Source organism: Bufo gargarizans, chromosome 3 (genome assembly GCF_014858855.1).
Source record: "Bufo gargarizans isolate SCDJY-AF-19 chromosome 3, ASM1485885v1, whole genome shotgun sequence".
NCBI lineage: Eukaryota > Metazoa > Chordata > Amphibia > Anura > Bufonidae > Bufo > Bufo gargarizans.
This window is the reverse complement of record NC_058082.1, coordinates 81,833,880-81,846,761: the sequence shown is the minus strand read 5'-3', so window position 1 is coordinate 81,846,761 and position 12,882 is coordinate 81,833,880. Positions and strand designations below refer to the sequence as shown.

At 43.3% G+C, this 12,882-nt stretch overlaps 1 protein-coding gene across 1 annotated transcript in view; it reads left to right on the top strand.

Annotated features, from left to right (window-relative positions):
• PAN3 (poly(A) specific ribonuclease subunit PAN3) overlaps nt 1-3,465 on the top strand; it is a 43,334-nt gene extending 39,869 nt beyond the window's left edge. Inside the window, exon 18 of the mRNA XM_044284639.1 lies at nt 792-3,465. Within this exon, the coding sequence (XP_044140574.1) occupies nt 792-932 (141 nt within the window). The 3' untranslated portion in view covers nt 933-3,465. The remainder of the gene's footprint in view (nt 1-791) is intronic.
• The last annotated feature ends 9,417 nt before the right edge of the window (nt 3,466-12,882 follow it).

Below are 12,882 nucleotides of genomic sequence, written 5' to 3'. Positions count from 1 at the left end.
ACTAGGAGGAGGGGAGGCACTGTGGTCACTCCGCCACTAATGAGAGGAGGAGGGGAGGGGAGGGGCTGTGGCCACTGCGCCACCAGTGAATATAGTTAATATGCCTGAATACAAACATAGCCTTTATTGCGATCTATATCGCACATGCTTACAACTATATCGCAATATAGATTTTAGGCCATATCACCCACCCCTAACTTTACCTCCCCAAAGAAAATGGAATAACACATCTCTAAATGGTATGACTGAAAAGTACAGATCGCCCTTCAAAATATGAGCTCGCACAGCACCATAGATTATAAAAAAGTCAGAATATGGCAACAGTTATACCTCATAGGGAATGCTGTAAAAACAAAACCAATAAAACTGGCGGAATTTTTTTTTTTCTTCTTCCAATTCCACCCCATTTTGATATATTATATATTTATTTTCTCCAGCTGCCAACTACATCCCATGCAATATCTAATGGTGCCATTAGAAAGCACAACTTGTCCTCATACACAAGGCCTCATACAGCCACGTGAACAAAAAATAGTTATGGCTCAAAAGTCAGGCAGTAGGGGAAAAAAAAATGATAAAAACAACATTGCCTGGAGTAGGAAGGGTTAAAGAATACATGGTACTCCTTATTAGTAAGCTGTATTCATGAGGGGAGCACTACTCCCAACCTCCCCACACTGATGTGTATACATATGCCACTACCCATCCACCTCTGCCATTGTGAGGAGCGGCTTTTTCGAACTGGTATGGTTTTATTTTAGCTTTTATTGATTTTTCTTGTCTCATTGCAGTTAGATGCTGGCGTGCCCGAGAAGATTAGTCTCGTATCCAGGGACGAGAAGAGTGCACTTGTAGTAACTTACAGTGATCTAAAACGCTGCTTTGAGAATACGTTTCAAGAACTGGTAGCGTCGGCGAACGGTCAGTTGTAGTATTTGCTCAAAGCATGCAGGACATTGCTTGACGAACTAAACCGATTGCAAATTGCACTACAGCTGAGTTGTCATTGTCATCTCATTTCACTATTGGGAATCAAAACCGGAGATGAGCAGAAGCTGCTTGCACTTCAGTCAGGTACACTGTTACTTGAAGGGAAAAACGAAGCGTGTCTTCTCAGTTCGCCGCAAGCTTTTGGAGGCTTTATCTGTGAATTATAATTTTTTTTTTTCTCCTCTACTTGTATGCACTACTTTTAATTTGAAGACATTTAAGGGAATTTTTTATTTTTTTCTTGCAAGAATTTTTATTTTTTTTCAGGGCCACAGTGTCGTCTTCACCAACATCAGAAATCGTGAATTGCTTGTGTCCCAGTAGTGGATCAGTTCCAGCGTTTTTCCTTTTTTGAGTTTTAACCCTTCAATTGAAGTGTGTGCAAGCTGTTTGTCATACTCATTATGTGAAGGAACATTTCAAAGCATCATCCACCTAGCGGTCTAGAGGTGTCTCTCTGTCGCCGTGCACGATTACAACACTTTTATGGAGCTCCCGTTTATTTTTGTAACCTGTTTAAAAAAACAAAACCAAACAAAAAAAAAAAAACACAACCAGCCGCCGCCTGTTATATAGACGATTTTCTGCTTATGCAAAATGTTTCCTATAAATATATATTTTTTTTTTCTATTGGTTATGGCACCCGTTTTGAGGAATACCTACCAAACCTTTTATTCGTCATCATGTCGAAAACTGCATCTTCACTAGGGTAATGTTACACTGGATATGGAGACACTGATAACAATGAATGAATAACTGGGGCCAGAATCTTCTTTGGCGCTTATTGAGAAACTTTAGTTGAACGTATTAATTTTTTTTTTTTTTTTTTGTTTTTTTTTGTTTTTTACCCCATATTCTCCCCCCTCCCCCCCCCCCCCCTCAATTTTCTAGCCTGAAAGCTGTGGCACAGATTTTTTTTATTTTTTTTCAGTGAATAGTGAAAAAAGAAACTGTTAAACTGCCAAATCTTTAGGACAATGGACTGTACCACATTTGGCACTTAGTATGGATATTTTTTAATGACCTGATCTGCTATGCCATGAAATCCAGAATTGGAGTAGGAGAAATTTCAAAAACAGTCAAAGACTATTGTGAAGCTTCAGTATACATGTTGACTTCAGTTTTAATGATTCTCATGATGTGTATTATTTTGAGACGTCTTTTCTGCTTCTCAGCTGTCCATTTTTAAGCTTTACTGACCCTTACAGGATCTTACTTTTGGAGAACATATTATAAAAGATTATTTCAGTAATCTCAAGGGTGCATGCATGCACCTACCTAAAATAGAAGTTCATACATCTACAATACACACATTCAGATATACACTTAAATATACATGCATATATACAAAAGTACACTTATGCATATACACATGGACTCATATACATGCATATACTTGTGCACCCATGCATATATACAAACATACACATGCATAAACACACACGCCTATATACATACACACTTTATGATTTTCAATTGACAACCTATGTTGCCGCCATTGTTACGTCTTGCCACGGTTTTGTCACTTTTTGTAAGGATAATGAACCTGTTGCCATTGTTAAGGCGAATTTAAGCACGAACTGGCTCTTATCATTAGCTTGTGTATATGAGCAGAGAAACGGCTTTTTTTTTTTTTTTTTTTTTTTTTTTGGACAAATCATATTGCAATTTTTTTGTACAAAACTAAAAGTACTTGTATTCTAGAAAAACATGCTTAATTTATAAGTGTTTTTATTTTTTGTGTTGCTGGACATGCTCATATAGACATACAGGGTTCCTGCCTCACCTTCCTCTACAGTCTTTTTCCTACTTTTTGGGGACCAATGTTTAGGGTTTTTGAGGGAGATCAAGACTTTCATCCTTAATTGACCAGCAAACCAATTGCAATATTGTGGGGGGAGGGGGATATGACCTCTTTGGGTCTCATTATTTTATTTTTCCTCTTTTACTATTGACCTAATTGTAATCTCAGGATAAAACAAAAAAAGAAAAAAAAAAAATCAACAAAAAGAGATGGCAGCCCATGCATGTACTTATATTTAAGTTGCAAAGAAAAGCTTTAGTCTATGGTCTTGTACAGGTATTGTATGGACTGAAGGTTTTTAATTATTTTATAATTTAAAATTCAAAACTACATCAAAAAATTCCCAGCATGCATCCCCAACACACATTTTATAAATAGAGAACTGATCGTCATTCTCTTTCTGCAAAAATAAAAGCACAGAGAAAACTAATCACGTAAGTTTTTCTTCTACAGTTTTTGTACACATGTGATTTATTTTTTATTTTTTTTTGTTTCTCACGTGTAAATATGACTTAATGGTACATATTTTTATTTGCCTGGAAGAGAATCCTGTATTGTCAGAGACCTGTATGTTATATGTTCCAGTGTCATGATCCCCAAATGCTTCACATCTTTTTTTATTTTTTTTCTGTTTTCACATGTACAGCAGTATTTTGTAATAAAGGATACAAGAAATACAATGTGTCTTGGTCTCTTTCATGTTGTACTTTTATGTTAACCCTTCCCTCATTAGTTGTGCCAATGTCTATGGCTATCTGACAACTACACACATGGACAAAATGATTGGTACTCTTCCGTTGGAGACAAAGAAAAACCCACAATGGTCGCTGAAATAATAATAAATGAAAATGTATTGAAAATCGGCTAATGAAAATTGGACATTTGAATTGTGGTTCAACAAACTAATGAAACTGGCCTGAACAAAAAATGGTGGTACCCTTAACTTAATATTTTGTTGCACAACCTTTAGAGGCAATTACTCCAATCAATTGATTTCTGTAACTCTTAAGGGTCCATTAACATGCTCGCAAGTGTTTTGCAGTCTGCAAAACACGGACACCGGCCATGTGCGTTGTACAGTAATAGAAATTCCTTTTCTCGCTGTGGGGCCGTGAAATGGAAGTGCGGATGCAGACAGCACACAGTGTGCTGTCCGCATCTTTTGCAGCCCTATTGAAAATGAATGGGTCTGCACCCATTCTGCAAAATTGCAGAACTGATGCGGACCCATTTTGCGGATGTGTGACTGGACCCTTAAGCAAGGGCTACATGGCGACGCTAGTTGCCTGACACCTGTTGCGGCCAGCATCGCTGAGTATTGGTGATCCCATAGAAATGAAAAGGATCGCCGTGGCAGTCTCAAAAAATCCAACATTTCTATGGGATCACTTCTGCTCAGGCGACCAGTGTAGCCCTAGCCTTAATGAGTCTTTTGCACCTATGCACAGGTAATTTTGTCCCACTCCTAAGCAAATTGCTCCAGCTCTCTCAGGTTTGAAAAAGGACCTGTCGCCACAAAATGCAATGCAGTCAGACAGAACCATGTTAGAGCAGGAGGAGCTGAGCAGATGGATATATACTTTTCTTGGAAAATATTTAGTAAAACCTGTAATTTATATATTTATATCTGCAGCCTGAGAACAGCTATTGGTACAAGGAGGAGGAGTCATCAGTGACTGACAGCTATCTCTCTATGCACTCTTTTATACACACTGCTCTCAATCACCGATAACACCTCCCTCCTGTACTGATGTATATTTATAGAGCTGCCGATATCAAATTATAAATTGCAGGTTTTACTAAATCATATATATTAAAAATAATCTGCTCAGCTCCTTCTGTCTAGAACATGGTGCTGTCAGATCGCATTGCATTTTTTGGTGCCTTCCCCAGACTGCATTTTTCAGCTTCTTCCACAGATGTTCAATAGGTTTTAGATCAGGGCTCATAGAAGGCCACTTCAGAATAGTCCAATGCTTTGCTCTTATCCATTCTTGGATGTTTTTAGCTGTGTGTTTTGGATCATTCATGTGTTGGAGGACTCATGACCCGCGACTGAGACGAGGTTTCTGGCACTGGGCAGCACTTTGCTCCAGAATGCCTTGATAGTCTTGAGATTTCATTGTACAGATTCAAGTCCCCAGATACAGCAAAGCAACCCCAAAACATAAGAGTCTCCACCAGGTTTCAAAGTAGGTACAGTGTTCTTTTCTTTGTATGCTTATGTTCCTTAACGCCTCCACACTGGCTCTGACAGGAGGGTTTCCCTGCCTCTTAAAGGACAGGAAATGGCATACAGTAGAAGCGACAAATAAAGTTTTCTTCTCTTCCTAGATCAGTTATGTTTCCTGGTTCTTGGCATAAGCCCTTGGGATTGACAAGGCGTCCCCAGGTGTGCAGCTTGCATGATCAGTTGCATTTTGGCAGCCTTACAGTTGAGATTCATGCTAAGCACAGGAATTCCTAGTCGAGGATTTTCTTCTGTTTGAGGTGATGCACTTCTGATTCAGAAGGATGTGCCCGAAGCGTTGCAGGCATATACAGAAGGACACGGCTTGCAGTGAAGCTCAGCTATTCCTGGAGTAGCAGCACGTCGGCCCCTGGAGATTCTTCCAATCTCTCTCCCGCAGATCTGTGGATTCTGCAAAAACCCTCAGCCCAGTTAGCCTTCTCCAGGAGGGAGTGCGTCTATTTTGCTGTACCGCAAAAGTTGTAATTGAGGAATCTCCCTCCTCTTTGGATAATGTGTTCCTTAATTAGGGATGTGGTTAAATGCAGCTGTTGATTTTAAATCCCTCCTTTGCTGAGAGACTCGGAAATGTGGGATAAACCCCCTAGAATAGATGCGCCGGAGGTTGAAGGACCCTCAAAAAAGTGTGAGGGTCTTTTAATTAAGTATGGCTAGATCAGCTAGAAAATCATCTAGCAGCAGGTAAGCCCAGGGCAGAGATTACTTAATATTTTTCTGTAATTAAGCAGGCATCTAACTTTATGATGGATGCCTCAGCAGACCTTGTAAAATTGCCAGCAAGACCAGCAGCTCTATCAAATACTACCCATACAGCTGTTGGACTCAGAGCCTGGTCTGGTGATGCTGGATCGGAGGGTAGACCAGGTTTCATCCCTTGTGAGTGAAATAGGTTATTAGGCTCTGAATTAGACCATATATTAGAGAAGACATCTGATAAACTATATCTGAGTCGCGTTACTTTATTCAGAGATGTTCCTTTTGGTCCCAAGGTAGGGACAGATGGAATGAAAAGAAAAGGGGGACTGCTAGTAAGTGGCAATCTTCCAGAGGCAGAGGGAAAGTATTTCTGTTCAATCCTGACAACTCTGCCAAGGCAACACAATGACTCCAATCTTCCGGTCGGGGGCAGGCTTACACCAATCATGGAAGAACATCACCCCTTCTCCATGGGTTCTATCTAATCTGCTAGGATACAAGATCTGCTACCAGACAGGTCTTTTTGTTGTTGTTTTGTCATAATCCAATCCATTTCCAGTATCCAGAAACAACTAGCATTCGAGAAGAAAGTGATGTGACTGGAAAAAAGTTATTACTCACCAGTATTCCTGATTTTAAAAAAATAAAAGGGTCCTTCAGGGCAATCATAAATCTTGGAGCCCTAAACAAGAACATCTACAAAGAAAATTCAAGATGGAGCTCATAAAATCAATCATAAATCTGCTCCCCAAAGACTTTATGATGACACTGGACTTGGCAGACACTTAGCATATTTCAATTCACAAGAACTCAGATTTGTATGATTTACCATTTACATGGAAGGAGAGCAACGTAATTTTCAATTCAGAGTTCTGCCAATCGGTCTGTTGGTTAAATTGAGGGTATTCAAAAAAGTCATGGCAGATTTGTCCATTTTTTTTTCATCCAAAGGACATCCTGTTTTTTTTGTATTGTATTACAAAATCATCTTTAGACAGTCTTAAAATTCACATATCTAGGGTTGCTACTGAATCTAGAAAAATCAGACCTGATGCCAAGTCAGCAGAAAATATTCCCAGGCGTTCTCTTGGATTCTGACAACTATCCTTCTTTCTTCCCCAGGAAAAAACAGGTGTCCTTGAACAAGAAAATTCTGATTTTTCGATAAGTCAGAACCTCTTCCTCAACAATCATTTTAGTCAGGTGGGCCCAAGCTCATTCAAGGATTCTTTAGGCTCTTCTTCTGTCACCCTGGGACAAGATGAAGTATTCCCTGGACAAGAAAGTAAAGATTCCAGAGTTCTCTTAGTTTGTGTCTTCTAAGTAAAAACCTTCAAAGGTGGGTCCAGTGGCATGCACATGATCAATTTGGGATTACTAGTGATGCCAGCAGTGGTGGCTGGGGTCCCACACACAGAAAACACCGTAATCCGGGGAGTTTGGAACAAAGAAATGAGTCGTGCATCTTTAAATCTGGTCTGGAGTGTTTAATAAGATTTAAAGATGTGAAAATCCTGTCGGACGTGACCACCATGGCCTATGTCAACCGTCATGGGGTACAAGAAGTAAGTCCTTGGCCTCCGTTGCAGCCCAGACCTTTCATGGGTAGAGTAGAACCTCAGTAGGCAGACATTGAAAAACAAAACAAAAAAACTCTCAGGTAGAAAATTTCTACTACTCACGTTGGATGCCCTGTCAGTACCATGGCCAAAGGGTCTGCTTTGTGCTTTCCCTCCCTTTGCTCTGAATACAAGGGTGATTACAAAAGTACCAGTGGAGCAGGCACAAGTAATTATGATAGCCTATAATGGCCAAGTAGATCTAAGTCTCCTCTCCTCCTAGAGCAGGTTTCTCAACTCAGTCCTTGGGACCCACCTATAAGTCATGTTTTCAGGATTTCCTTAGTATTGAGCAGGTGATATAATTACTGTCCATGAATCAGGACTAGAGATGTCGCGAACATAAAATTTTCCGATCGCGAACGCAAATTTTTGCAAATGTTCGCAAACGGGCAAACCGCCATTGACTTCAATAGGCAGGCGAATTTTAAAACCCACAGGGACTCTTTCTAGCCACAGTGGTGATGGAAAAGTTGTTTCAAGGGGACTAATACCTGGACTGTGGCATTCCGGAGGGGGGTCCATGGTAAAACTCCCATGGAAAATTGCTTAGTTGACGCAGAGTTGGATTTTAATCCATAAACGGCATAAATCACCTAACAAATCTAAAAATTTTTGAACAACGTGGTTTAAAACATCCAGTGTGTGTATACGATCAGGTATGATGTTGTATCGATCAGGTAGTGTAAGGGTTACGCCCGCTTCACAGACATTGACAGACCAAACTCCCCTTTTAATGCACCGCAAACAGTCTATTTGCCCAACCGCAAACATTTGCACAAGGTTGGATACCAAGCTAGCCATGTCCCGTTGATGTCATTGAAGGTTTCTTCCTCCACCCAGCCACGTACAACACCAAGGGTCCCCGAAAGGTAAATTGAATTGATTTTTCGAACGGGGAGATGGTTAAAAAAAAAACGCTGGCTCCCTCCCCTTTGTTTGAATCCACGTTCACTGTGTCTGCGCCGTGCAATTTACTGTCACACCCGATATGAGTGGTATTTTCTGTCGTACTATTCTCATCAGTTGAATCCCTGTTACGTCCCATATCAGGGATTGCCTTTTGTGAAAAAAAATTTAGGCCGGGTATCTTCGACTGCACCAAACTGAATTGATTTTAGAAAACGGGAGATGGAAAAAGCAGCTTGGTCGGTCCTCTTACTCCCAAGTTGGGGCACTGCGCGTGCACGGAGCAATGTGCTGTGACACCCTATATGAGTGGTGTCTTAACTAGTAATATTCCTATCAGTTTAATCTCTGATACGTCCCCTATCCGGGGACGTGTGTCGAATTGATTAACCATTGTCGAATTAACAAACCATTACGACATCCTGAAATAATTTAGTTCTGAGCTCTGTACTTGCTTTGTATTGGAATTGATGGGGATTTTTTAAATTGTCTGCATTATTTCTAATAAACTATTAAGAGACTTTATTATGATTTTTTTATTTTATGTATTAAAAACGCATACAAAAAAAAAGAAAGTTTTTTCTATGAAAAATTATCCAGCTGATCGCTTTTGGTCTGATCATAATGAAGCAACGGCCTTATCATCTGGGGTGTGGCAACATTGCCAACACACTCATAGAGGCGATGATCACTTCATTGTGATACGCAAGCCCCGATCACGAAGGGGAATTGACACATGTATGTGCCTTTTTTTTTTTTTTTTTTTGCAGCCACAGTGCAGCACCAGAGGCCATAAAAATTAGGTATTGTTGCAGCCGCTGCTGTAGCAGCGGCCGGAAAAATTGATGTTTTCCAGGCAGAAAGGTGACTAAAACATTGCAGCTTGAACCCTAGTTGGTGGTGGAGAATTCACGAAAGTCATCCGGTATGCAGACATTAAATACAGCAGCGTGGGGACCATTTTGAGGCCAAGGCATGTCATCAGGCCTTTTGTTAGTCAAACGTATCCCCCACTGTCAGTCCCTTCGGGATCCATGCCTCATTCATCTTAATGAAGGTGAGGTAATCAACACTTTTTTGACCGAAGCTACTTCTTTTGTCAGTGACAATGCCTCCTGCTGTACTGAAGGTCCTTTCTGACAGGACACTTAAAGCGGGGCAGGCCAGAAGTTATATCGCAAACTGGGATAGCTCAGGCCACAGGTCAAGCCTGCACACCCAGTAGTCAAGGGGTTCATCGCTCCTCAGAGTGTCGATATCTGCAGTTAAGGCGAGGTAGTCTGCTACCTGTTGGTCGAGTCGTTCTCTAAGGCTGGATCCCGAAGGGCTGTGGTGATGTGTAGGACTAAAAAAAGCTCTGCATGTCCTCCATCAACAACACATCTGTAAAGCGTCCTGTCCTTGCTGCCGTGGTCGTGGTAGGAGGAGGATTACTTTCACCTCTTCCCCAGTTAGATTCTCGTTGTGCTGTGACATCCCCCTTATAAGCTGTGTAAAGCATATTTTTTAGTTTGGTTTTTAACTGCTGCATCCTTTCTGACTTTCGGTAATTTGGTAACATTTCTGCCACTTTCTGGTTATACCGGGGGTCTAGTAGCGTGGCCACCCAGTACAGGTCGTTCTCCTTCATCCTTTTTATACAAGGGTCCCTCAATAGACATGACAGCATGAAAGACCCCATTTGCACAAGGTTGGATGCCGAGCTACTCATTTCCCGTTCCTCCTCCTCACTGATGTCATTGACAGTCTGTTCTTCCCCCCCAGCCACGTACAACACCATGGGTCCCAGATAGGTGACAACAACGAGCACCCTGGGATGCCTGCTGTGGTTGGTCTTCCTCCTCCTCAAAGCCACATTCCTTCTCTGACTCCTCTTCCTCATACTCCTCTTCCAGTGTTGCCGCAGGTCCGGCAAGCGATGATGACAAGGCTGTTTCTGGTGGTGATGGTGACCACAACTCTTCCTCTTCACGCTCATCTACAGCCTGATCCATCACTCTTCGCAGGGCACGCTCCAGGAAGAAAACAAATGGGATGAGGTCGCTGATGGTGCCTTCGGTGCGACTGACTAGGTTTGTCACCTCCTCAAAAAGACGCATGAGCCTACAGGCATTGCGCATGAGCGTCCAGTAACGTGGCAAAAGAATTCCCAGCTCCGCAGAGGCTGTCCTAGCACCCCGGTCATACAAATACTCGTTGACAGCTTTTTCTTGTTGGAGCAGGCGGTCGAACATTAGGAGTGTTGAATTCCAACGTGTCGGGCTGTCGCAAATCAAGCGCCTCACTGGCATGTTGTTTCGGCGCTGAATGTCTGAAAAGTGCGCCATGGCCGCGTAGGAACGCCTGAAATGGCCACACACCTTCCTGGCCTGCTTGAGGACGTCCTGTAAGCCTGGGTACTTAGACACAAAGCGTTGTACGATGAGATTCAACACGTGACATGCACGGCACATGTGACAACTTGCCCAAATTCAATGCCGCCAATAAATTGCTTCCATTGTCACACACCACTTTGCCAATCTCCAGTTGGTGCGGGGTCAGCCACTGATTCACCTGTGCGTTCGCGGCGGACAGGAGTGCTGGTCCGGTGTGGCTCTCTGCTTTCAGGCAAGTCAACCCCAAGACAGCGTGACACTGTCGTATCCGGGATGTGGAATAGCCCCTGGGGAGCTGGGGGGATTCAGCTGATGTGCAGCCAGACGCCGCAGCAGAAGAGGACTCAGCCGAGGAGGTTATCGAAGAGGGAGGAGTAGAGGAGGTGGCAGTAGGCCTGCCTGCAAGTCGTGGCGTTGTCACCAACTCCGCTGCAGAGCCACGCATTCCATGCTTGGCAGCCGTCAGCAGGTTGACCCAATGCGCAGTGTACGTGATATACCTGCCCTGACCGTGCTTTGCAGACCAGGTATCAGTGGTCAGATGGACCCTTGCCCCAACACTGTATGCCAGAGATGCCATGACTTCCTTTTCAATAACTGAGTAGAGGTTTGGGATTGCCTTTTTTGAAAAAAAAAAAATTGTCCGGGTAACTTCCACTGTGGTGTCCCAATAGCGACAAATTTTTTGAAGGCCTCAGACTCCACCAGCTGGTATGGTAAAAGCTGGCGAGCTAAGAGTTCCGTCAAGCCAGCTGTCAGACGCCAGGCAAGGGGGTGACTCTGTGACATTGGCTTCTTACGCTCAAACATTTCCTTGACAGACACCTGACTGTGGGCAGATGAGATGGAACTGCTGAAGGTGAGAGGCGGAGTGGCGGGTGGTTGAGAGGGGGCAAGGAGGACAGCAGTGGTTGACGTGGCTGAAGATGCTGGACCAGGAGGAGGATGGTGGCTTTGAGTTTGTGTGCTGCTTGTACTCATGTGTTGATCCCATTGGCGTTTGTGATGTGAGATTGTGTGCCTTCGCAAAGCAGTTGTACCGAGGTGGGTGTTGGACTTCCCACGACTCAGTTTCTTTTGGCACAGGTTGCAAATGGCATTGCTGTTATCAGAGGCAGACACACACAAAAAATGCCACACTGCTGAGCTTTGCAATGACTGCATTCTGGTGGTGGCAACAGCATGCGTTGATTGGCGTGCTGTCTGGCTGACCCCGGGTGCCGATACATGCTGTCTGACTGTGCCACTAGCTCCTTGCGACGACCTCCCCCTGCTTCCAACTCGTCTCCTCCTTCTCTCTGTCTCCCCTTCTGAACTTTCCCCCTCTTCTTCTTCTCTTCGAGCAGGCACCCACGTGGCATCCACGGACACATCGTCATCATCAACCGCTTCACTTGTATCTGACACCTCAGCAAAGGAAGCAGCAGTGGGTACAACATCATCATCATCACACTGTACGTCCATGTGTGTAATGCTGCCTGACTGAGACATATCCCTGTTATCTACATCCTCTGGCAATAATGGTTGCGCATCACTAATTTCATCCAACTGATGTGTAAATAACTCCTCTGACGGATCAAGTAAAGCGGCTGTGGTGGTGGTGGCGGCGGGCGGGAGAGTGGTAACTTGAGAGCAGGTGACCAAAGCTGAGCTGGAGGAGGATGGTGCATCAAGGTTCTTAGCGGAAGCTGTTGAAGATTGGGTGTCCTGTGTAAGCCAGTCAACTATGTTCTCAGAATTTTTCGGGTTCAGGGTACGTGGCCTCTTAACACTGGGCATTATTCCAGGGCCAGTGGAAATCACAGCACCACGACGGCCCCTGCGGGGTGGTCTGCCTCTGCCTGTCATTTATTTTATTTTATAAGTGGTAGGTACTATGCGTGCAAGGTACTGTGCCACCCTATATAAGTGGTGGGCAGTGGGTACAGTACAGTCTGTGTGGGCCTGACACACACTGGCTTACAACTGCGATTTATATCACAGAGAAAAAATAATTTGACTCTTTTTTTATCTGCAAGGTTTTGTGACACTCTGTAACGGTATGAGTAGTGGCCTGGCCAGTGGGCACATTACAGTCTGTGTGGGCCTGACACACACTGGCTTGCAACTGCGATTATGTCACAGAGAAATAATAAATAGATTTTTTTTAATCTGCAAGTTATTGTCTGTGACACCCTGTATGAATGGTGTGCACGCAGTACAGTCTGTGGGCCAGACAGTCACTCACTGGCTTGCAAC